Genomic DNA, 21,394 nt, shown 5'->3' on the forward strand with positions numbered 1-21,394 from the left:
CCACCCATCCCTGGGGGGAGATTCATGGGGGTGTGGGCACTTCCCCATACACCCTCCTCTTATCGACCTAATCTGGCCCTTCTGATAATTGTCTGTGCTTCCTCTGACTTTCAGAAAGTAGGGGATAACCACAACTAAATAAAAGAAATACTCTGAGAAGCAGGAGCCCTATCAGACTGCTGGATCCAGGGGAGCAATTGGCCTGTTAGGGCAGTGACGACCAACAGAGATAGTATAAACACGAACCTTAGAGGTATTTGAAATTTTCCTAATAGCTGTATCAAAAGGTAAAAAACAAAGGCCAAATTAATTTTAATAACATTTAACCGAATAGATCCAAAATACACTGTTTTGACCTGAAATCAATATAAAATTATTCATGATGTATATATCTTATAATATATACACGTCTATATATGTATCTCATTATATATATATTGTTCAACCCCATGGACTGTAGCCCGCCAGGCCTTCCTGCCCTCCACTACCTCCCAGGAATTTGCTCAAGTTCATGTCCTTTAAGTCTAGGGATACAAGTGTGAAATCCATTGTGTATCTCACACATGCAGCCCTAGAACTATATACCCCAAGAGTCCAACAGGTATCAGCCAGACAAGGACGCGCTTGTTCCCAGGGCCTTCATTTATTGTCTCTCTGCATCCCCTTTCTTCTTCAGGGGCAGAGTCTGGGATGGAAAAAATAAAATGGCTGAAGCGGTGAAGAAACCCCCCTCCCCACCCCGCCAACCGCATCGTCCCTGATGGGGGCCGTTTTGCAGGCGGCTGAGATTTCTCTTGCGGTCAGAGGGTCTGCGCCCATCAGCATGGTTTGCACTTCTCACCGCACTGGGCCAGGGGCTTCAAGTTCTAGGGGGATTCGGGCCTCTCCTGGATCCCCACAAAGTCCTTCCCAGCACTTGGTGCCCAAAGGGGCAGAGAGGCCTCCGCCAGCCACAGCACCCCGGGTGGGGGGCGCGGGGCGGGCAGCCGGACCTGCCGAGAGGACACTTGGCCGGGCTCGGGTTTCCTGGGCCGGATGGCCGGCCGCAGCCCGGAGGCCGCGAGCGCCGGATGCCCGGCGGCCGTGCGCGGCCCCCGGAGCAGCTGCCGCCTCCCCCGGGTCGGAGGCGGTGGGAAGCCCCCTCCGGGTCCCGCGGCCCCTCGGCGGGGCCCTGGGCGGAGCCGCCCACCTGTCCCCCGGGACGCCCCAGGGGGCCGAGCGGGGGCGGGCGCGGAGGGCCGGAGAAAAGGCGCGGGAGGCGCGCGCGGCGGGAGTGAGGGCGCTAGGAGAGCGCGGAACGGGCACGCGAGTTGCCGCGCCGCGCGCACAGGGGCCGGGAGCCCGCGGAGCAGCTGGGTGCTCGCGGCGTCCGAACGGGGACAGGTGAGGGGCGGAAGGTGACGGGCGACGGGAGCCCCGAGCCGGAGACCGCGCGCCGTGGGGTGCGGATCAGGGACGCGCTGGGACCGAAACAAGGGCAGAGGGAGGACCACTCCGGGCGGGGGAGGGGCGAGGGTTCGCCTGCAGGGCCGCTGTCCCTTTAAGGTTGCCGGGGCGACGGCTCTGGCCAGAGCGAGGCGCATTGACGTCAGCAGCTGGGTGCTGATTGGCTGCGGCGCGGCCGTTTCCGGTGGCGCTGTTGCGGAGCCGCTGTCGCCGAGTGGAGCGGGGCCGGGAGGGCGTCGTTGAGGGAGCCCCGCCGGCCGTCTCCGAGCCCGCAACCCGAGCCCGCCGCCGCCCGTCCGCAGGTGAGGGGACTCGCGGGCCCCGGCGCGCCCCGCCTCGCCGCCCGCCGCCCGCCCGGGGGCGCCGGGACGACCCAAGATGGCGTCGCGGGGAGCGCCCTGCGGGGAGACGGCCGCTCCCCCGGCGCCGCCCGCCCGCGCGGCCTCTCCTCACGGCTGCCGCGGGCCCCGCGCTGGCCGGCGTCCGCGCCGCGGGCCGCCCTGGCGGCTCCCGGCTCCCAGCGCGGGCCCACCCGCGCCGCCTCGCTCACCCTCCCCCCACCACGGGCGGCGGCGCGGGGCTCGCGCTTTCCCCGCGCGGCCGCCTCCGCGACCGCCCGCGGCGCTCTTCGTCCGTCCCGGCCTGCCCCGTCGGTCCGCCCTCGTCAGCCCTCTCTCGCCGGCCTCGCCCACCCCGCTGCCCCCCTCGGGGGTCTCCCCGCGGCCTTCCGACCGGAGCGAGATGGGGGCCCTCCCTCCCGCGGCCGGGGCCCAAGTGCCGCGAAGGGCACGTCACTGCGCACGTCCGGGGTTCCCGGGGCCCCCCCAGCTCGGGGCGCGCGCGTCCGCGCCGGGGGGAGCCCGGGGGAGTGGCCATCTCCGTGGTCCCCGAGGATGACCCCCAGGAAGGGCTCCTGGCCGCGGCCTGAATCAGCGACCTTCTCAAAGGGTCTGACATACTTACTGGCATCTAATCCCTTGGACACGGCGTTGTGTTACTGTCACAACTGAATTTCCAGAAGAAGGAACCCCAGTGTTTTCTTAGAGACAATGCGGTGTCCGTTTTTCAGCAGTTGAGTAACGGGGGGCGAGAGAGAGAGCTAAATTGTAGGCTGTTAGAACTGAGTACAAGTGCAGAGTGAATCTGTAGTCCATTAAGAAATTAAGACCATGAAATACGGATTTTCCGGGATTCACACGATGAACGCATGAATCCTGGAGCATTTCTATTAATATGTCGCCAAATTTCCAGTGTCCTCTTTTTGGTCTTTTAAATACATTGTTGCAAACAAAAAACCAGTTTCACCTCTTGGACTCAGTTCTATCATTTCTACCACAAACCTGACCTTTGAATGGTTTCTCTGGTCAGTTGAAAACATGTATTGATGTTCCCGAAATGTATCTCAGTGTTTGGAAACACAGATCTCATTGACCAATTTTGGTGGCTTTCAGTACAATATATTTTCTAATGCAGAAAATTCTGAAGTGGATTTTCAGTTGATACGGTTGTCTGACCTGTAAAAGAGGCGGGTGTGAATCTATCTTAAGGTAATGTGTGTGTGTGTGTGTGTGTGTGTGTGTGTGTGTGTGTGTGTGTGTGTGTGTGTGTGTGTGTTAGAGTTTATTTCTGAAGGAGCAGCAGGAATCTTTTTCTGTGGCCTCTTTAATTTATGTGCCTGTCAGATATCTACAAACTTTCTCATCGACTGTTAACTAGTCTACTGTTATAAAGCTGTCAAAACAGAATGAGTAACAGCATAGTACTGCCCCTCTTCCCTGTGCTGTTTCTTTGTCCTTTGAAATTTAGTTTGATCTCATTGTTTTGTGTGCGTTGTATTTGGAAAACATGGGTTAGTACTGAATTCTCTTGCAGAGTGGAAAGGACCTCACCTTTATCTTCTGATCTTAATTACATGGTAATTAGGAAGGAAAACAGTTTGTGACTCTTTTGTTAAGTTAGTGAGCTTTGAATTCCAGGCTGAGGTTAGCCGCCCATTATTGCATTTGTTTATTTTACTTCACATCGAAGTAGTTTAAACCCTCTAAAATTCACTAAATGTAGTTTATCTATTTAGTTTTCATGTGAGTTAAAAACTTGATGGTTTAACATTTCCCTATTCAAATCTTTTATAATTTACTTGTTAAGGTGTTTATATGGTGGGTTTTTTTTTTCCTATTAATAACGTATAAGATTTTCCCTTTTACTAGTGGATAATTGTGTTATCATTTAAGGCTGGAATCTGGTACAAAGAGTCTGGAATTAAAAATTGCTTTTGTTACTCATCTGGGGTTTCTTTTGTGTTTTAAACCATTTTGGTTGTGTTGGCTGATCAGAGCCTGTGCTCGGGTGGTTTGCTGGCTGAGATTGGCCTGCTCCCCTGGAATCCGGGTTACGTGAAGGGGACATCAGATGTCCCTCTTGGTGCTTCCTTGCTTTGACCAGGTGCTGACTGCTGTGCCTTGTAGTTCTCTGTCCTGTTTACCCTTTGCACACGTCTCTTTCCTCAGGATTCCTTTTGCAGAAGAGAACTGAATGAAATTCCCTTGGGGGCCTGCCTGACTCCTCAGCACCAGCCCCTGCCGGGAGAGCCGCTCGTGCTTCCTCTCCGCCTGGTGGCCGGCCCAGTCGGTGCCTCTCCGGGCCTGGGCCCTGTGCAGCAGGACCTCAGTGCAGCACTGCCTTGCCAGAATGTGCCTTCTCTTCATACTTCATTCCCTAGCCCTCACCTCCCTGTTTTACAATTTAAAAAATCTACCTAGTGAGAATGAAATCTTTGTGAATCTGTTGCCTAGTGAGTTAAATCGAAGGCCAGCTTGACGTTTGCTCTCAGTGAATAGTTTCCCAAGCTTCTGTGTCTTCTCCGTAGTGAACCATGGCTTCCGGCACCACCGCCAGCGAGGAGGAGCGCAGCCTCCGGGAGTGCGAGCTCTATGTCCAGAAGCACAACATCCAGGCCCTGCTCAAGGACTCCATCGTGCAGCTGTGCACCGCACGGCCTGAGAGGCCCATGGCCTTCCTCAGGGAATACTTCGAGAAGCTGGAGAAGGTAAAAATAAAAGGGGGAGCACGAGAGCTGACCCTTACAGTTGTTAAATGCAAGGCTGGAGAAGGTCGCTGATTTCTATTTTTGGGAAGAAAAGGAATTCTGACCAAATAATTATTTATAATCATCATCATCATTTAAAATAGAATTTCAGAAAAGAAATGCAGTTAATGTGTTTGTAGTAATTTGTAACTTTGTAATCAGTAGAATTTATCAAAACTACTCTGAATGCTCAGTTTACTTGGCTACAGGTTTTCCAACCATAGTTCCTTGTAACTGTTTTAATTAATACATAAAATGGACCAAATAAAGTAACTGAGTTGATTCAGTTGATTGGAAGTAGTACAGCGTTGGTCAGCAGAAACGATCGCAAGATTGTAAATTGAGTATCCTCCAGTAAAAATTAAAAATAAAAACAGTACATCAGTGGTGTGAATTGAGAACTTCTGCAGTACTTGAAAGCATTTATGCTGTTTTCTTCAGCAAAACAAGTAAACTTGTAGGCTTTATCCTACGTTTGAAATCACTGTACTGGAGCATCAGAGTCCGGCCTGTGACTAGTACATTAGAAACTCCGAGTCGTCCAAATGTGTCTTACTGTAGGATATGTCCGAACATAAATCGACTGTGGAGCAGAGAGAGCAAGATGGTCGGCTGTCAGAATTTTACTTTATTTACAGTTCTGGTCAGGACTTGTTTCCTTTTGAGAAAAAAAAAGATTCAGTTTTTACTCATTGTTGCGCATCCTTATTGTGTGTGTGTCGGTGGGACCTAAGCATGGGGTATGTGCTTCTCTAAGCAAAGTGGTCATTTTTCATCAAGGTCAGTGCTTTAGTTCAGTCCCCTCAAAAAAATGATGAAGGAGGAAGTTTGGGTTGTTGAGAGTTTTGAGTAGTTTGTTTGATTTGCTCCTGAAATTTCAGGAGGATAAAGTTACAGATCTTCTTAACGCATATTGAAGTTATGATGTGGTTCATAATGACTGTGTACCACTTGGGAGGCATTTTCTTAGGTGTATGGTTGTTAATTATCTAGTTGTATTGCAGAAAGTTTTATACTGTATCCCACTGATTTGGACAACATCTCAGTCAGCATAATTTATTAGTAAAAGAATCTGTTTTACTAATGTTCAAAAAATATTTGGGTGGCTCAGTGATTGGACCCTTTTTCCCCGTTTTCTTGGAAAGCTGTTGAAATTGGTGTCTAGTACCATGATTAGAATAATTAAAAACAACAGGAAAACCTAGCCAGTCCCAGTGAATGTAGCCTTGGTGTTTTGGAATTGTGGTAGGAAGTCTGGTTTTTACTTAAGCAGTTTCTGGTAGTGGAGCACTGTAGCGCAAGGCTGCTGTGGGCCTTCCCTCCCTGTTTGAAAGTGAAGTGTGTTCCTGGAGGTCTGGTTCTGAAGTCCGTCGCTGTAAGGTGATCCCTCTTCTCTCAGGACATCAATAGCAGCCACCTGCTGAGCGGACGAGGTGGGTGAAGCATGAAGTGTGTGTCTTTTTATAGGGAGTGCAGTGCCGTGCTCGTCTCAGGGCTGCACTTTGATGGCCCTTTTGGAGCACTGACCTCAGGGAAAGCAGGAAAGGACCCTGAAAGTTGTTTCTGTGCGCATGGGGTTTTTAGATGTAATGCGTGTCGGCCTCTCTACCCCTTAATAGAAGTCACAGCTTACCACTTTTGTGTGTTCATGGATTTTTGTTCATTTGCATCCACTCCTTTAGCCGAGGTTGACTATAGATATCCGGACATTGGAGAAACTAGGGTTTCAGCTATTCAACAGGTCATTTTTCTGTACATTAGGTGTTGAGTTATATGTCTGAGAATACAGGCACACTCTTGTCTCCTCTTTGCCGTGCTAACCAGGGCTCATGTTTCTGGTTCCCTCAACTGCTCAGTAAGAAATGCCCCAGAAACCTATCTCAGTTGGTCCATTGACAGCGTCTGCATTTTTCTTCAGACTGTTGTTTGTAATCCGAGTCGTCTCTTCTGTATGTGTTCCTTTGAACCTTGCCAACTAGTAGATGAGAGGAATCGTGATGGCTCTGACCGTGGAGTGCCTCCTGTGTGCCAGGTTCTGTGTGAGCCCTTGACCTTCTGTAAATGCTCATTATTTCAAATGTGTGAGGTTGGTGATTGTCACCGTTTTAGAGAGGAAGCAGTAAAGCTGAGAGAGGGGTCAGGGAACTTGGCCGCGGTCATACAGGGACCTCATGCCCCTCACGTCTCTGTGGTTCACTCCAGATGTCCCGATACTGGGTCACGTGCAGCCCTCTCTGCTCAGCCCGTCTTGTCTTGGCTGCACATGTTTTGTTCCGGGGTTCAGTGGAAGGAGCAGCCATATATAAGGCATGCTGTTCTCAAGGCAGAGCAGGGCAGGCGCTCCAGGGGCCAGAGTACAGTCTTACAAGAGGGCGTGGCGTGGCAGAACAAGCCAAGTACCAAAGCCCAAGTCAGTGGGCTGGGACGTTGACGTCACCCTCTGGGAGGAATGGATGTCAGGGCAGGGAGGATGAAAGCACGTTGAGTGAGCCGCGGGCGCAGAATCAGAACTTAACATGCTGGGATGCACTGACAGTAAGTGGACGGGGGTGGGGGGTTCTTTTGAGGAGTGAGAAGCCTGAAGAATGACAGCAGCGAGAAAAAGGGTATAAAACGTGTCACGGTGCTCGGTGGAAGTGGGCGACCTCAGCCGTGGCTCCCGAGTCATCAGGATCAGGACACTTCCGAGCGCTGTTGAAGGTGGAAACCCAGGAAGCATGGTTACAACCACAGTGCTCTTGGCACTTCAGAATCGTCTAAGACAATAAAAATTCACTTAGATAGACGGTACTTCCAAACGAAGGGTTACTTGTGAGGTTTTTCATGAATTTTTTGTGAAATATCAATGATAAATCTTGGGAGGTAGAACTGTGTTTTCATTTATGCTCTTGAACTTTAAACTTTGGGGAGACTTGAGTTTTAAAGTTCTCTGTTAATATGGAATGAGAAGAACCTTACCTGTTACTGTAATTACCAGAACGACAATGAAGTGGGTTTTCTTTGAAAATTTTGTAAAAAACAATTTAGTTACATATTTGCCCGTGGATCAACATGACAATGAGAAGTCTTTTTCCTATGCCGTGGTCTCCCTGGAGTGCCGCCTGAGTCCCATCATACTCGGGCATTTACACACCTGTGTCCAGTGTGTGCATGGCATCCCATCGTATGGACGTACAGTAACTGTGGGTGTTGCTTAATCGCCATATTGATGACCGTTTTGGTGGTTTCCGGTATTTTGCTGTTAAAAGCTTTGGTATAATGAATAACTCTGTGTATCTGTAATTTCACATACATGCATGTTTAAAATAAATTCTTAGCAGTAGACACACTTTATTATTTGGTCAACAGATAAGTGCATTTGTAACTAAATATGCAAATACATTAACGTTAGTTTTGTTATAGGCCTTTGTTACTGTGTTTTTAATTGAAAAATCTAGAGAGATGAGAAAAATAAAGCTGGTTCCTCCCTCCAAAAAATAAAAAAAGAAAAAACCATCGGGCACAAGTCTACTGATAGAAATAAGCACTGTTCTTGCCTCAGTGGTGGTGGTTCTAGATGGTTCTTGCTGCACTTGTGTGTGCTTTGATTTGTCTTGATGCCAGATGCAGAACTGAGTACCAGGCGGGAGAAAAAGCCACCACCTCCTTAAATTCTTTTTTATCAGAATTTTTCAGAAATAATTAGTAAATGCTGTCATTTAGAATTTAAGGCTGCTTTAGGAAAAGAATGGAGAGTGAGTCACAAACGAGGAGGTGATAGCTCGCCATTCTCGGCTTGTTTCATTCGGGTTTGGCGTCAGTCATAACTCATTTTCTACTGCAGACCTGAGGGGATTTCTTTTTAAGGCCCTAGATCTGAAAAATAAGATTGTTAAATAGTTGATCTTGGTTTCATATGGATTGGTTTAATAAGTTGTTAAAAACAGGTAAACCAAGTGTCAGCCCTGCCCGTAAAGAATGCTTCCAGCTCTGTTAGGGTAAGTATTGTTATGTCTGATCTTAGTTGAAGTCCAGGTTCTCGTCACATTTCATTATTTGTTGAATCTAAATCCCGCAGGCTCAGCACTCTCTCTGTTGTTTTTTGTGTTCCCCTTGCCTAGTGTAGATGTGGAGTGGCAGGTCCACAGAATTCGTATTGAGTTAATGGAGTAACCTGATAGCCTAGACTTTCTCATGTCACTTGCTGTGCCTGAGTGATATTCCTAGATGGCATGCACGGGCGAGGCAGGGATCTCACTCATTTCCCAGGGTTTTGTTTTGCAGTTGACCGCTGTTGAGCGCGTTGCAGATCAGCGTCGCTTTATTGCCGCAGTGCGTGTATGGCTTTCATACGCGCGTTCTGTGCCCTTGTACCGGGGGCTTCCTGTGTGTGAGTATAGCGCCTGTCACCATCTGAGAGCCAGTATGGCCTTTCAGAGTATCGCTCTTCCAATTCAACTGTGCATTTTTTCCCATTCATGATTGGCCTTTGCCCCTTAACTTTCATGTTGATGAGGAGAGGTTTGCAGTGACTGAGGAGGACTGTGGTTAGACTAGGAGAACGCCAGTGAAGAGCACCGATGCAGGGTCTCATTTTATAAACTTGTAATTTTTCAGGAGGAGGCAAAGCAGATCCAGAACCTGCAGAAAGCAGGCAGCCGTGCAGACTCTCGGGAGGATGAAATCTCCCCGCCGCCCCCTAACCCGGTGGTGAAGGGCCGGCGGCGACGCGGGGCCATCAGCGCTGAGGTCTACACCGAGGAGGATGCCGCGTCTTATGTTCGGAAGGTACCTGCCCGCGGGGATGTCTCCTCTGATGAGCGTGCGCTGTTCCCGGTAGTAAACACAAACGGGGTGGGCCGTACTCCATCCTTGCTGTTCCTGGGTACTGGGGAGCAGGTTTCTGCAATAATAGCCCATCAGAGGAAGTATCTGTAGTGATTATAAAACAGCGAGTACTTGAGTTTGGGGGATTTTCTTTTCCATGGTGGTGTTTTGCAGTGAAAGACCAGGCAGTACTTGTTGTCTTGCATTGTGGTGTCAGTTTTTTGACGTCCTCTCGTTCATGTGGTGGCTTTACCCTTTTGCTCTGTAAGCGTCTTTCATCTCCATTGGCTCTTTCTCAGAGCCAGTCGGCCATTTCCAGTTATGCGATTAGCCTGAAGGGGAAAGATAATTGGGCTGGCAGGAGGTTGAGAGACTAACAGTGCATGATCACACTTCAGACGATGACCAGTTAGCATAAAACGCTCGGGTGTGCCTCAGTAATGGCTGTGGGGAAGGTGATAGTGGTTTGTCTCTTGGGTTGTTGACTAGGAACCAAACACCAGCCTTTCAGTGCAGGCCTAGTTGTAGACCAAGGGGATTAATTAGTCAGTATTTGTTCACTCAAAGTCAGTATCTGTGGGGTCAGAGATAGTGTGAGAGTGTTGTGTTGAAAATACTTAACTCAAAGCAGCCTTGTCTAAGTACCTAAGGTAGCTTGACATCTAATTGAAATGTCGGTTGCAGTCATGAAGTTTTGGTTTATGGAATGTATGGAATGGTCATTGCACTTTCTGCTCTTTCCTAGGTTATACCGAAAGATTATAAGACAATGGCTGCTTTAGCTAAAGCCATTGAAAAGAACGTACTGTTTTCACATCTTGATGATAACGAGAGAAGGTAGGTGATATTTTTTTTCCGGTACAGTTGGGATCCCAAACTAGCTGCCTCATAGTTGCAAGTTTTAAAGGGTCTTCATAATTGTTCACCTGGTGCCACTCCAGGCGGAAAATCTGGAAGCTCTAAGGTTAACTAACAGACTAAGGTCTGTTAGTTTTAAGGTTAATGTTTTGTAACACGAAGCCTTCTCTCTCTGCAGTGACATTTTTGACGCCATGTTCCCGGTTTCCTTTATTGCTGGAGAGACTGTTATTCAGCAGGGTAAGGGTGGCCGCTTTTATGGCAAGTGCTATTAGTAAAGTTGTGAAGTTTTTTTCTTCTTTAAGCCTACCATCTTCCTTTTGGTATACTGTTGGATTTTCTTATTTCTTTAATTAAAATTTTCTCAGCTAAAAGTAAAAGGCACACTTTGCCTAAGGGGCTAATATTTCCCTAATGTCAGTATCGTTTTGTTTATAGTAACTGTTAAAGAAAATTCGTGCATTTTTACTTTGTAAGGAATTCCAGAGCCACATATATTTTATATATCCTTTATATGGATCATTAACCAGTCAGAGGAAGATGAAGCAGGGAATAAGCCACACTCAGACTCTTCATCATCTAGCTTGTCTCTGTGTAAGGCTCTGTCCCTTCTGCCAGCTCTTATTTTGCCCACACACACTGACATGGAGCTCATCTTTTGGGTGTTCCTCTTTTTTCCTTTCTTATTTACTCTCAATATTTTCATGGGTTTTCATAATCCATGTATTTTCTTCTTTAGTGACAAGGTGATATGTTGTTACTATTGTATCTTGTTTGTTGTTTTAGATGACATAGTGGTTAACATTTCTAATTTCTATGCATACAAGTGGCTTGCTTAAGTTATTTTTCAGAGGCATCTTCACCATGAGATGACTGATGACCTGGTCAGTTTTATGACTTGTAAAATATATTGCAGGACTTTTTGGTTTGATTTGTTCTTTTTTAATTTATAATTTGCTTCTGACTTTTTTACTCTCCTCACTTTTAGGTGATGAAGGGGATAACTTCTACGTGATTGACCAAGGAGAGATGGACGTAAGATTTAATAATAAAAATATGTTGAGAATCTTAAAAGCCTGTTATTTACTGCTTCTGAGAGTGTCTGAAGGACTATTACGTCCTTGTATGTTAGATTCCTTTTGCCAGATGTTTTACTGACACCAAGAAAGGCCATTTTTACTGACACATAGACTTTCTTAAAGGTAGTTCCTTTGGTTGAGTGTACAGTTCGGAGCTTTCACTGGGTTAGCGGTTCAGGCACGTGCGCCTGCTTTGCAGGAGAAGGTCAGGGGGAGGCTCGGCAGGTCGTCAGCTGGGAGACTTGGTGTAGCCTCTGTCGTGTACATCTTGTCCTCCCACAAGAGTATTAGAAAACTCAGTGGCACAGCAAGTAAAGCGCTAACCAGCACAGTGCCTGGCGCAGGGCTCTGTAAGTACACTTGTTCAGTGGCTGGGTTGTGTCCGACTCTTTTCGACCCCATGGGCTGCAGCACACCAGGCTCTTCTGTCCTCCACCGTCTCCTGGAGGTTGCTTATAGTCATGTCCATTGAGTCGGTGATGCTATCTAACCATCTGATCCTCTGCTGCCCCCTTCTCTTTTTGCCTAGTAAATATGTGATGAGCACTGTTAAGGCCTGGTTCACTTTTTCACTCTCATCGTCTGCACTGGGGGCCCTTTTCTTCCCAGATGATTAGGCCAGCTGTGTCATAGACACTCTGGGCGTTTGACTTGTCAGAAGGCAGGTGCTTTGCTCTGCTGTGTTCCAGAAAGGTAACATTTTATTTCCTACAACAAAGTTCAGGATTCTGACCTTTTAAAAGAGTGTGCGCGTTTTTAACCCATATGTATTTGTGTGTGTGGAGGTCACCAGTGCTTTTGTATTTTAGGTCTATGTCAACAATGAATGGGCAACCAGCGTTGGGGAAGGAGGGAGCTTCGGGGAGCTTGCTCTGATTTACGGGACTCCTCGAGCGGCCACTGTCAAGGCCAAGACGAACGTGAAACTGTGGGGCATTGACCGGGACAGCTACAGAAGGATCCTCATGGTGAGACCCGTGCGAGTGGGTGCAGCCCACCATCCAGGCTGTGCGACTCGCGTTCGACAGTACTACTGCGGAAAGATGGGAGTACTTGTAACGATTGAATGCTTGATCTTAGCACTACCCGTTACACCGTTTGTGACAGAGATCTTTTAGAACAGAACTTTGGCTGAAATAATATGGGAGACAAACACAGGGTGTGTGTGCAGTGGTCAGCTGATGTTTGCAGCTGCCTCCGTTGGCCAGCGCATCTTCCTGTAGCCAGGAAGATCTTCACACGGACGGACGGCTTGATGGTGCTGCTCTGACGTTTCTACGATAGCAGTTTGAGTCCTTCTTTCTGTAGAGGATTGGCATTGTGGAGCAGGACCCTGAGCTGGAAGTATACTCAGTTTTACTTGGGGGCTTTTTTTTTTTTTTTTGCAGAACTGATTATTTGCTTTTTTTTGACATTTCAGTACTTGATGAATTCTTTGGCCATATACCTGGTGTTCCTTTTAGGAGCAAGTTACCGAGAGCTTTTTATTGAACACAGACCTTACCGTCTTCAACAGGAGAAAACAAGCAAGCTCTGAGTGACTGTTGTCAGTTTACCTGAAATAGCATTTGTTTGCTCCACAGCGTTATATGATTTACACATTTTAGAGGTATGACTTTCTCTTTTTCGTTTACAGGGAAGCACGCTGAGAAAGCGGAAGATGTATGAGGAGTTTCTTAGTAAAGTGTCTATTTTAGGTAAGTTGGAAAGTTGCATGGAGAATCACTAAATTGAAGTGTTAGTGGTGCTTAAGGAAGTGGATTCTGTTTGCTAAAGATTGCTCAAGTTATCAGCATATTCTCATAGTAACAAAAAGCACGGGACTTTGAGACCGAGGTTTGGCCAAGAAGGAGTTTCACCTTGTGTTTAATTTGCTGGTGGATGGCTGACCTCTTAGTTAGAAATCAGTGCTACTGATTCTTTCTGGAAGGATAGAAATGCTGGACCTGTCCTCCAGACGGCGGCTGGCCGGTTCCCTGGGACTTGGTCTCCATGCTCTGTCAGTGAGTTTTTTTAGTTCAGGAAAGTGAGTGTCGCCAAGAATGTGTTTCTTCTGTGGAAAGGTTTGGTGTCACTTGCTGGCTTTCTCTGAAAAAATGCTAGAAGTTTGAGGAAATGCAGAGCAGCGTAATCGGAGGTGCTGCTGTGGGATATGTTACGTGGACTTGAAGATGTTATTACAAGCTGCTCTTCATTGGGAGGGAATGGTGGATTTCATAAGGTCACGCAGTCTTGAATTGTTGCTTTTTACAGTGACTTGATTTTTGTGCCCTTAGTTTTCCTTTCTCGGAAATGATTACTATTTAGTGTCTCGAGTGTTAGTTTGGCCGTTGGGAACATAAGTTATTTTTTAGTTATTCTTTTTGGTTTTGTAAATAAATCTGAGTTATTTCTCTGCATTTCTGGAGCAGATTCTTTTTGGGTCCTGTAATTGCAGGTTTGAGTTGCATTGATGGCAGTCTTTGGCAATACTTAATGATCACATTCTTTTCATTCCTTTCCCACTGGATGAGTTCGTGTAGGTTAGTCTGGCTTCTGGGCCCCTGGATTCAGGAGGGCGCATGGGCCACCTGCAAGTGACGGGGGGCGTTGCTGAGAGAGGGGCAGTTGAAGACAGGTGCCAAGTTGAATCTGAGCCACACTGGAGTGTTTCAGTTGACTTTTTATACTTTTTGTTTTGAAATTTTTAGCAATACCAAATAACATAGAGAAACTCTTTGGATATTTGCCTTTTAGAATCTCTGGACAAGTGGGAGCGTCTCACGGTAGCTGATGCATTGGAACCAGTCCAGTTTGAAGACGGGCAGAAGATTGTGGTACAGGGGGAGCCGGGTGATGAGTTCTTCATTATTTTAGAGGTAAAGATGGGGCAGCCCCGGAGGGAGAAGGGGGCGCTGGTTCTCAGTCACAGCTTCTGTTCTCGGGTCACCTGACAGTTTTAGTTAAAGGTTATCATCCCCTTTGAAATGCTGATATTTGTTTTTCTGCTAGGCCACCACATTTTAAATGAGTTTAAGTCAGAATTGTGGGAGGTATTAGCCAGATTCTGATCTACTCAAATTAATCCTGCTTATACAGGCCAAACAGAACTCCACCACTCAACGTGCAGACTGTGAAGTGATGTACATTTTTGTTGAAATCATGCTTTTGGGCTGTTTGGCAATAAAGGGCCCAGCTCAGGTCTTTAAATTCTCTGTTTTCCTGTGTTTTATATATTCATGACTGTGGACATGGAGATCCACACAGCTGGTGTGCTGTGAATGTGGTCAGGAGAAGCTGCTGGTATCTCTCCGGCCAGGGGTTGAGGAAGTCTCAGTGAGCAGGGCCAGGCAGGAACGTGTCCAGGCTCTTCTGAGCCCCGGCGTTTCTGTCGCAGACAGAACTCTGTCACAGAGAGGCAGCAGGCAGGGACAGTACCAGGAGGAGCTGGGGCATCGCCCGCGTGCAGCTGTGTCAGTGAAAAGACGGTGCGCCTGGGTCTGCCCTCCGAGGTCAAGCCTGTGCTGACTCTCCAGTCCTCTTCGTCATGTGAACACAGAAGATGTGAAGTAGCTGCTGAGATTTGTTCTTGCAGAGCTCTAGGTTGCACAGGGCGTTAGCGTGTCCCTGGGAGTGGGCCGTGTTCATGTGTGTTGCTCTCTGCTGGTCCCATTGCAGGGCTCGGCCGCGGTGCTGCAGCGGCGCTCAGAGAACGAAGAGTTCGTGGAAGTGGGAAGGTTGGGGCCTTCAGACTACTTTGGTGAGTGGGTCCCGCGGGTGACGTCCCTCCTCGGCAAGCGCCACGGTCCTTCCTGCCCTTGTTTTCCTTCTCCTGCATTTCAGTTTTTACTTTAGTTTTTTGGCTCTCAGAGAGTTTGACCTTGACTCAGTTAATAGTTACATTACTGTCTCACGTCTGTCGTTTGTTCTGAAGTGCGGATGTCGTGTGGCCTGGGCGGGTCTCTCTCTGCTCTAAGGGTGCCTCTCGGAAAGCGTTCCGGGAGTGCGCCCGCTCTCAGCCCCCTCTCCCCTCCAGGCGAGATCGCTCTGCTGATGAACCGGCCCCGTGCAGCCACCGTGGTGGCCCGTGGCCCGCTGAAGTGCGTCAAGCTGGACCGGCCGCGGTTCGAGCGTGTTCTCGGCCCGTGCTCCGACATCCTCAAGCGCAACATCCAGCAGTACAACAGCTTCGTGTCCCTGTCTGTCTGAGGCCCGCCCCGGCGCCCCGTCCGCCCAGGCCCCCACGCAGACGCTCTGTGCCCGCGCAGCGCCCCGTGGCCACTGGCACCGCAGCTTCTTGTCGGTTTCTGTTCAAGTTGCTTTTGTGGCAGCGTTCTTATTTTGGAGCATTACTGAGTGCTCACACAGTTAAATAAATAGAAGGCTTCTCTGGAGACTCTGCTGTCCCCGCCTGTGTGTGCAGTACTGGTGTTCACCCCAGCCCCCGCCGCCCCCGCCCCCGCCCGGCTCGCTGTCTGCCGAGGGCTGACCCCGCTCCCCTGAGGTGCGTGGCGTCTGAGGCACAGTGCGAGGTTTCCTTGAAGCGACGCACGTTCCCTGCTACTGTAAGCGTTCTTTAGACTGTGGTCACATGTGCTGTCTGCCTCTATGGGATACATGATTGCCCATGAAGCTCTGAGGATTAGGAAGAACAGGTGTAGAAGAGTCTTCATGTAGTAGGACGTCTGCCTGTAGTTAAAGTAGCTTAAGGGTGGAAATGCCCATTGTTGCTATGATACGACCAGTTCTTTTTCTTTTTTAATAAGAATTTGTATTTGTCAGGCTGATGTGCCTGGTTTTGTTTATCTCTGGTTGTTAAGGTTTCCTCTTCAGTTCTGCAGCATGTTGAGGTGTGCCTGTCTATTCCTGCTTTCTGCATTTCACACCAAATCATAAGCCACAAATACCAGTTCTGATTTAACGACATCTGCCTCAGCTCACAGATTCTGATTAGACCTTCCTCTTTCCAGCTAGTGCCAAATACTCAGCAGCAGATGCTGAATTGATAATGAGAATTCAAGGTCTGCATTCCTGGTTGTTAACTCAGAGCCTCTGGTTAGTGTACGTCCTTCAGGTGACTCCAGGATGGTCATCTCTCATGCTCTGCAAGCCCTGACTCCAGGAAAGATACACTCCATGTCGATGTAACAGAGAAATGGAAGAGGGGTTGCTAAAGGGGGCGATGGTGGGCAGACAAGAGTTCAGTGTTGGACTCTGCGCCCTGAGTTCACTGGGGCAGGGGACTCGGGAAGACGTTCTTCACTTTGCTTCAGCACCCGCACCACCCCTCGCCCGCTTTCCATCAGCTAGACTTCATGGGGGCTGGGGGGTGGGGTAGGGTGTGTCTGTGTTACACATCCATCAGAGAGGCCATCCTGCTGAGAAGTTCTGCTTCCCTATCCACTGTTTTATTCCCTGGGAGACTTTTCTGTGTAAACTTGCTTTGAGTCCTAACTGTGTTTTGGTATTTTCCAGCCCTATCAACCTTGTGTTGTTACACTCTTCCCTGTGCACCAGTGGTAGCCCCACTGTTCATCTTTATTGTTTTTTAAACAGCATCTCACAGTTCCGCAATGTAGGCACTTCTGTTTGCATTGTGATCTTTGTAACCTAACATGTATGGGTATATTTGGGAGTGACTGCAAGCGTTTCTTTTTCCATCTGTATGCAACTGGCTCCGATTAGTAATCCCTTCTTACCCTTTCCTGGGTCATTAAATTGGTCATGGTACATGTTTTTCACAGATTTGAACAGTTTTTAGGTTGTTACTAGTTTGGAGTATAAATCTGGGAAACATTTTATTTACATTTTAGTGTGGAATAGAAAGCCACCTTATTACAAGTTTTTTATTTTTCAAAATTATACTAAATGAGGATTTTTGATCTGTATTTTGTGTTTAGCTGCCTTTTTATATTTAAAAGATTAAAAATTGTTAATTAGCTTAAAGCTTAATTTGATCTTTGTTTAAATGCCAAAACTGTACTTTAGAATGTCATATGTTTGCACAGTTTCCTGTATGTATAAAATCATGTTCATGTATATTTAGATACCCACAATGCCTCCTAAATGAATTTTGCTCTGAAGTCATTTGGCTTTGCTGTTTACCCCTTTTTGTAGTTTTTAATCTAAGCAAACTGAAGTCTGAATTTAAAGATGATCACATTTTAAGCCTTTGTCTTTGTGCAGTCTGGGTGTATATGCGAAATCACAGTTGCTTCATTTGTCTCAGCGGACATCCTGAGCTTTAGCAGTCATTTGTGGGCTTGGTAAGGGAGTTTGAGATCTCCTACTCTAACAGTGTGGACCGCCAAAGGACCATTTTGTATTGTTCCTGGTTACTAGTCTGATTATACTGTGTGTGCTAATATACTCTCTTCTTTTTGTTATAGATTGTCTCAACGATAGGTCAAGTAATAAAAAGATAAATAATTTAATTCTTTAATGAATCAGTCTTTCTTCCCTTTCTCCTTTCCTTCTCTTCTCCATCCCCACTCCCCCAGAAACTCTGAATCCAAATCCGGTCCGCAAGGGTGAAAATTGATTGTGAGTTTGGGGATGAGGGGATCATCGGAAGAATACGTTTGTTTTCAGTGTTTTCCAGTTCTGTTTGTCAGTGAATCTAAACTCCTTGCTTTCAGGGTAATTGAGATGTACCGGATCTGTTTAATGAATGATGGAAGGAAAAGGTTAAATCAAGTCAAAGAATTCCTTTTTGTTAAGGGTAGACTGGTTCTCTGACTCCTAGATCAGCGTGCTCCTTGGTTTAAATTTAATAAGTGCATTCGTATATTTAGGTGTGTGTCTGTGTTTTGCACACATACAAGGTCATTTCTAATATTTATTCCTCAGATTTCTGAGGCATGGGATGGGTAATTGAGTCTTTTAGGATGGTAGACTTCGTTTCTTCACACCCTGCTGGAACTGTGCTGCTTCATAGCACATGCGCTTTGTCCAGATGCAGTCACCTCCTCCCGCAGCCCACTGGAGTTAGAATATTTAACAGACTATAATTGAAGAGCATTTTCCTGGGTTGGCTATACCGGTTGTAGATTAATTGTCCCTCTCAAACACTGGCTCATATGAAATCCTTTTTTAATGATGTGAGTGTATTGATGTGAAGTTGAAATTGTATGATGTTCGTTTTCTTAACATTGCCTTCTCTCCAACCACAAATTGACAGCTGAACCCGTTCTGTATTTTTGTTAGGCCCCAGCAAGTGTATTTCTGGGTGGGCTGAAACAGCACTGAGAAGCAGCATCTGGATCACCATTAAACGTGACCCCCAAGTAGCTGTGGTAGTAGCACCGGGGAAGCCTGGAGAGGAGAAGCGGAAATCTCTCCCTTCTTACCCCTGGAATTCTACACAGAAGCCAGGGTTGCTGCTGAAGGACAAGTTGGTGAAGTGCAGACTCTTCACAGTTGGCACAGTCTGTGGTTCAGGGTCTGTGGCCCTCCCTAGTCTGTGGTGCAGAGCTGTGACTTCATCCTGACGCAGCCTAAAACCCAAACCCCAGATGACGAGGGTGGGTTCTTTTGTGAACGCTCTGCCAGTGTGGATAAGCAGCGCTGTGGTTCCCTAGTCACCACTAGGTGGAGAGCTTGTCATCGCCTTTGTTCACCTCAGAGTCATCGCAGTTGATCCTCGTTCCTCACGGAAGCTGTATTTGCGCATTTTGCAAACCTGCCTGCTGGCTGGGACATGTCTGTACCCCCAGCTTGGCCCTTGCAGCGCTGTCACGGCCACGCCCAGGCCGGAGCGGGGCGGAGGAGACGCTCTCCTGCCCGCCACGCGCCGGGCCCGGGTCAGGCGGCGTCCTGCCTCCTTTCAGACTTAGGTCTGTGATCCAGCGCCCTTCCTGTTGGTCTACTTAATGCCTTTTTTTTGGTGTTTTTGAGCTGCTCTGTTGGTTATTTCGCTGTTTAAAATGGCCCCCAGAGGAGTTCTCAGCTTCTGGCTCGTGTTCTCGAGTGTGGCATGAGCTGCAGTGCTGTTGGCCACGAGGTCAGCGTTCATGAAGCAACAGTAGCAGCTCAGGTGCCTTCGCACACCCAACACAGACAACAAAGGGTCACGGGTTGGTTGGTGGGCAAAAGTGTAATGGGAGGCTCGGGGGAAGCTGCAGCCTGTGTTTCTAATAGGAGCAAACAGCTGTCTCCCTGACTCACTGTCTCTGGTGACTCTGTCCACCATTTTTTGGTGGTGGCGGTTCAGTCACTCCGTCGTGTCTGACTCGGCGACGCCATGCACTGCAGCACGCCAGGCTTCCCTGTCCTTTGCCATCTCCCAGAGTTTGCTCAAGCTCACACCCATTGAGTTGGTGATGCCATCTAACCATCTTGTCCTCTGTCTAAACCACCACCGATAAGAGAAGCAGCTACACTTCTTACAGTCGTAAAGCCTGGATGCCCTCCAGGTTTGGGGGAGGCTGAGCTCCAGACCTCTCCCTCCACCAGCTCACAATCTGTCTGTTCCCTTTCATGTTTTCACTTTGCCATCAGTAATGGCAGGAGAACACAGCAGGTTCTTACAAAGACAAGAGTTTTCAGTCATGGATGTGTGGGAAGAACCTGATAGTTCCAAGACTGGGGTCTTCTGTTTTATGGCGTTTTTGACAAATAGTGGAGTCTTAATGTTGGTGTTCTTGGAAGAATAATGGTGTGTTTAGGACAGGTGAGTCAGGGGGCACCTAGGCACTGGGCACACGGGTCTCACTCGGTTCTGTCACTCTGAGTTTCTGAAGGAGGCCAGTGTCTATTATCGTGGCCACCTGAACACGAGAGGCTGGCCTGACGAGGAGCTGGGCTTAGCCTGCCTGGGCTCTGCCGTTTGGGTGTTGAGGCCGTTGGCTCTGCCCTCGGCCACCCCTGCCTGCGTGTTTCCGGGCCGTCCCCTGTGTGTCATTACCTGGTTCCCCCGGCTCCGGAAGGAGACGTTGGCTCAGAGCAGGAGAAGTGGGAGGCAGGTGCCCCAGGGGCAGGGAGACCCCTCAGTGACGCAGGCCTCTGGGGTTAAGGTCCCTCTACTGATTTTTGTTGTAAAGTCAACAACAGCTTCACAAGCTGGGTGCATTTTTGTGTTCGGTGGAAGGAACACTTTGGCACAGCTGTGACCCCCTAGGTTGTGTGATTTTACTTCACCTCCCTGAGCCCGTCAGTTCCTTGGCAGTCAGGATGAGGTGGGGATTGTCTATGTGGCGGGAGCTCGGGGAGCGGTCGTGGTGTCTGCACCTTGGGGCGTGGCAGTGGGGGCCCCTGGGGGCCGGAAGCCCGTCTAGAGTGTGTCCCCTGGGGCAGTCCCTGGGCGCATGCCTGAGGTCCTGGATGAAGTCCAGAGAGAGGTTGACCTGGGACCCGCCTCCGCCTTAGTCTTCCCAGCCCTCATCGTGAGCATCTGAGCCTCTGGCCTTTACCAGAGAAGCCATCTGACGACGGCAGCGCTGGTCGCCTGCTGACCGGTCGGCGTGAGCCCACTCCTGGCGCGCTGTCACGGCTGCGCGCTGAGTGAGAAAACACCTACTCAGACGCAAGCAGGTCAGCAGAGACGAGGCTGGCGAGACAGGACGTCCCCGAAATGGCTGGAGTCTCAGGAAGTAAAGTGGACTGAGCCCTGAGCGGGTGGCGGAGGGGAGGGCATCTAGAGCGTCAGACTGCTCCGGGCAGCCCGCTGCCCTCGGGCACCGGCGGGGGCACTGCTGGGCCTCACGGGAGCCAGCGCTGCTTGGCGGGCCAGGCGGGCCGGGCTGCCCTGTCGCGGGCCGGGCTCGTGCCCCGCCGGATCTCGCCTTGTGCTGTCCCACTGCAGGCCCCCCTCGCTTTGCCTTGTACAGCTACCGACGCCAGTCCCGACATCCTTGATGCCAGTTCAGTCAGTGTTTACTCTGAGATGGAAACATCCTTTTCGGATACCCTGAGCAGATCCCTCTGTTTACCTCTCGTGATACACATCTGAGAGATCACAGGGGACGGCTGTGTTGAGACGGGGCCACAGTGATTGGTGCGTGAATAGAGTGAAGTGCACTTTAAACCAGCTGGTGAGTCACCATGAGGAGTTTCCTTCTTTGTCTGCTTGTGAGACGCCAGATGTTTCTGTGTGGATCAGGAACTTCCTTGTGGCCGTAATAAACACCTGGAGGAGTCCATC

The 21,394-nt window shown here is 48.8% G+C and overlaps 1 protein-coding gene across 2 annotated transcripts; it reads left to right on the top strand.

Moving 5' to 3' along the window:
• Nucleotides 1–1,234: 1,234 nt before the first annotated feature.
• On the top strand, nucleotides 1,235–17,687 carry PRKAR1A (protein kinase cAMP-dependent type I regulatory subunit alpha). 2 transcript variants are annotated; one of them, XM_006061909.4, is made up of 11 exons: nucleotides 1,235–1,383; nucleotides 4,313–4,492; nucleotides 9,128–9,298; nucleotides 10,083–10,174; nucleotides 10,374–10,435; nucleotides 11,184–11,230; nucleotides 12,084–12,242; nucleotides 12,911–12,971; nucleotides 14,011–14,132; nucleotides 14,932–15,013; nucleotides 15,290–17,687. In XM_006061909.4, the coding sequence occupies exons 2-11, from the start codon at nucleotides 4,319–4,321 to the stop codon at nucleotides 15,460–15,462; spliced, it is 1,143 nt and encodes a 380-aa protein (XP_006061971.1). In that variant the 5' UTR covers nucleotides 1,235–1,383; nucleotides 4,313–4,318; the 3' UTR covers nucleotides 15,463–17,687. The 2 variants fall into 2 exon arrangements, with proteins under 2 accessions (XP_006061971.1, XP_025135141.1); XM_025279356.3 differs by lacking the exon at nucleotides 1,235–1,383 and adding an exon at nucleotides 1,589–1,748.
• The last annotated feature ends 3,707 nt before the right edge of the window (nucleotides 17,688–21,394 follow it).

Source organism: Bubalus bubalis, chromosome 3 (genome assembly GCF_019923935.1).
Source record: "Bubalus bubalis isolate 160015118507 breed Murrah chromosome 3, NDDB_SH_1, whole genome shotgun sequence".
Taxonomy (NCBI): Eukaryota; Metazoa; Chordata; class Mammalia; order Artiodactyla; family Bovidae; genus Bubalus; species Bubalus bubalis.

Bases quoted from the DNA above. Each gene is read 5' to 3' on its own strand.
- PRKAR1A (XM_006061909.4), top strand. From the start codon at position 4,319: ATGGCTTCCGGCACCACCGCCAGCGAGGAGGAGCGCAGCCTCCGGGAG. The intron at 4,493-9,127 runs GTAAAAATAAAA...GTAATTTTTCAG, and splicing joins ACTTCGAGAAGCTGGAGAAG to GAGGAGGCAAAGCAGATCCA. The intron at 10,436-11,183 runs GTAAGGGTGGCC...CCTCACTTTTAG, and splicing joins AGAGACTGTTATTCAGCAGG to GTGATGAAGGGGATAACTTC.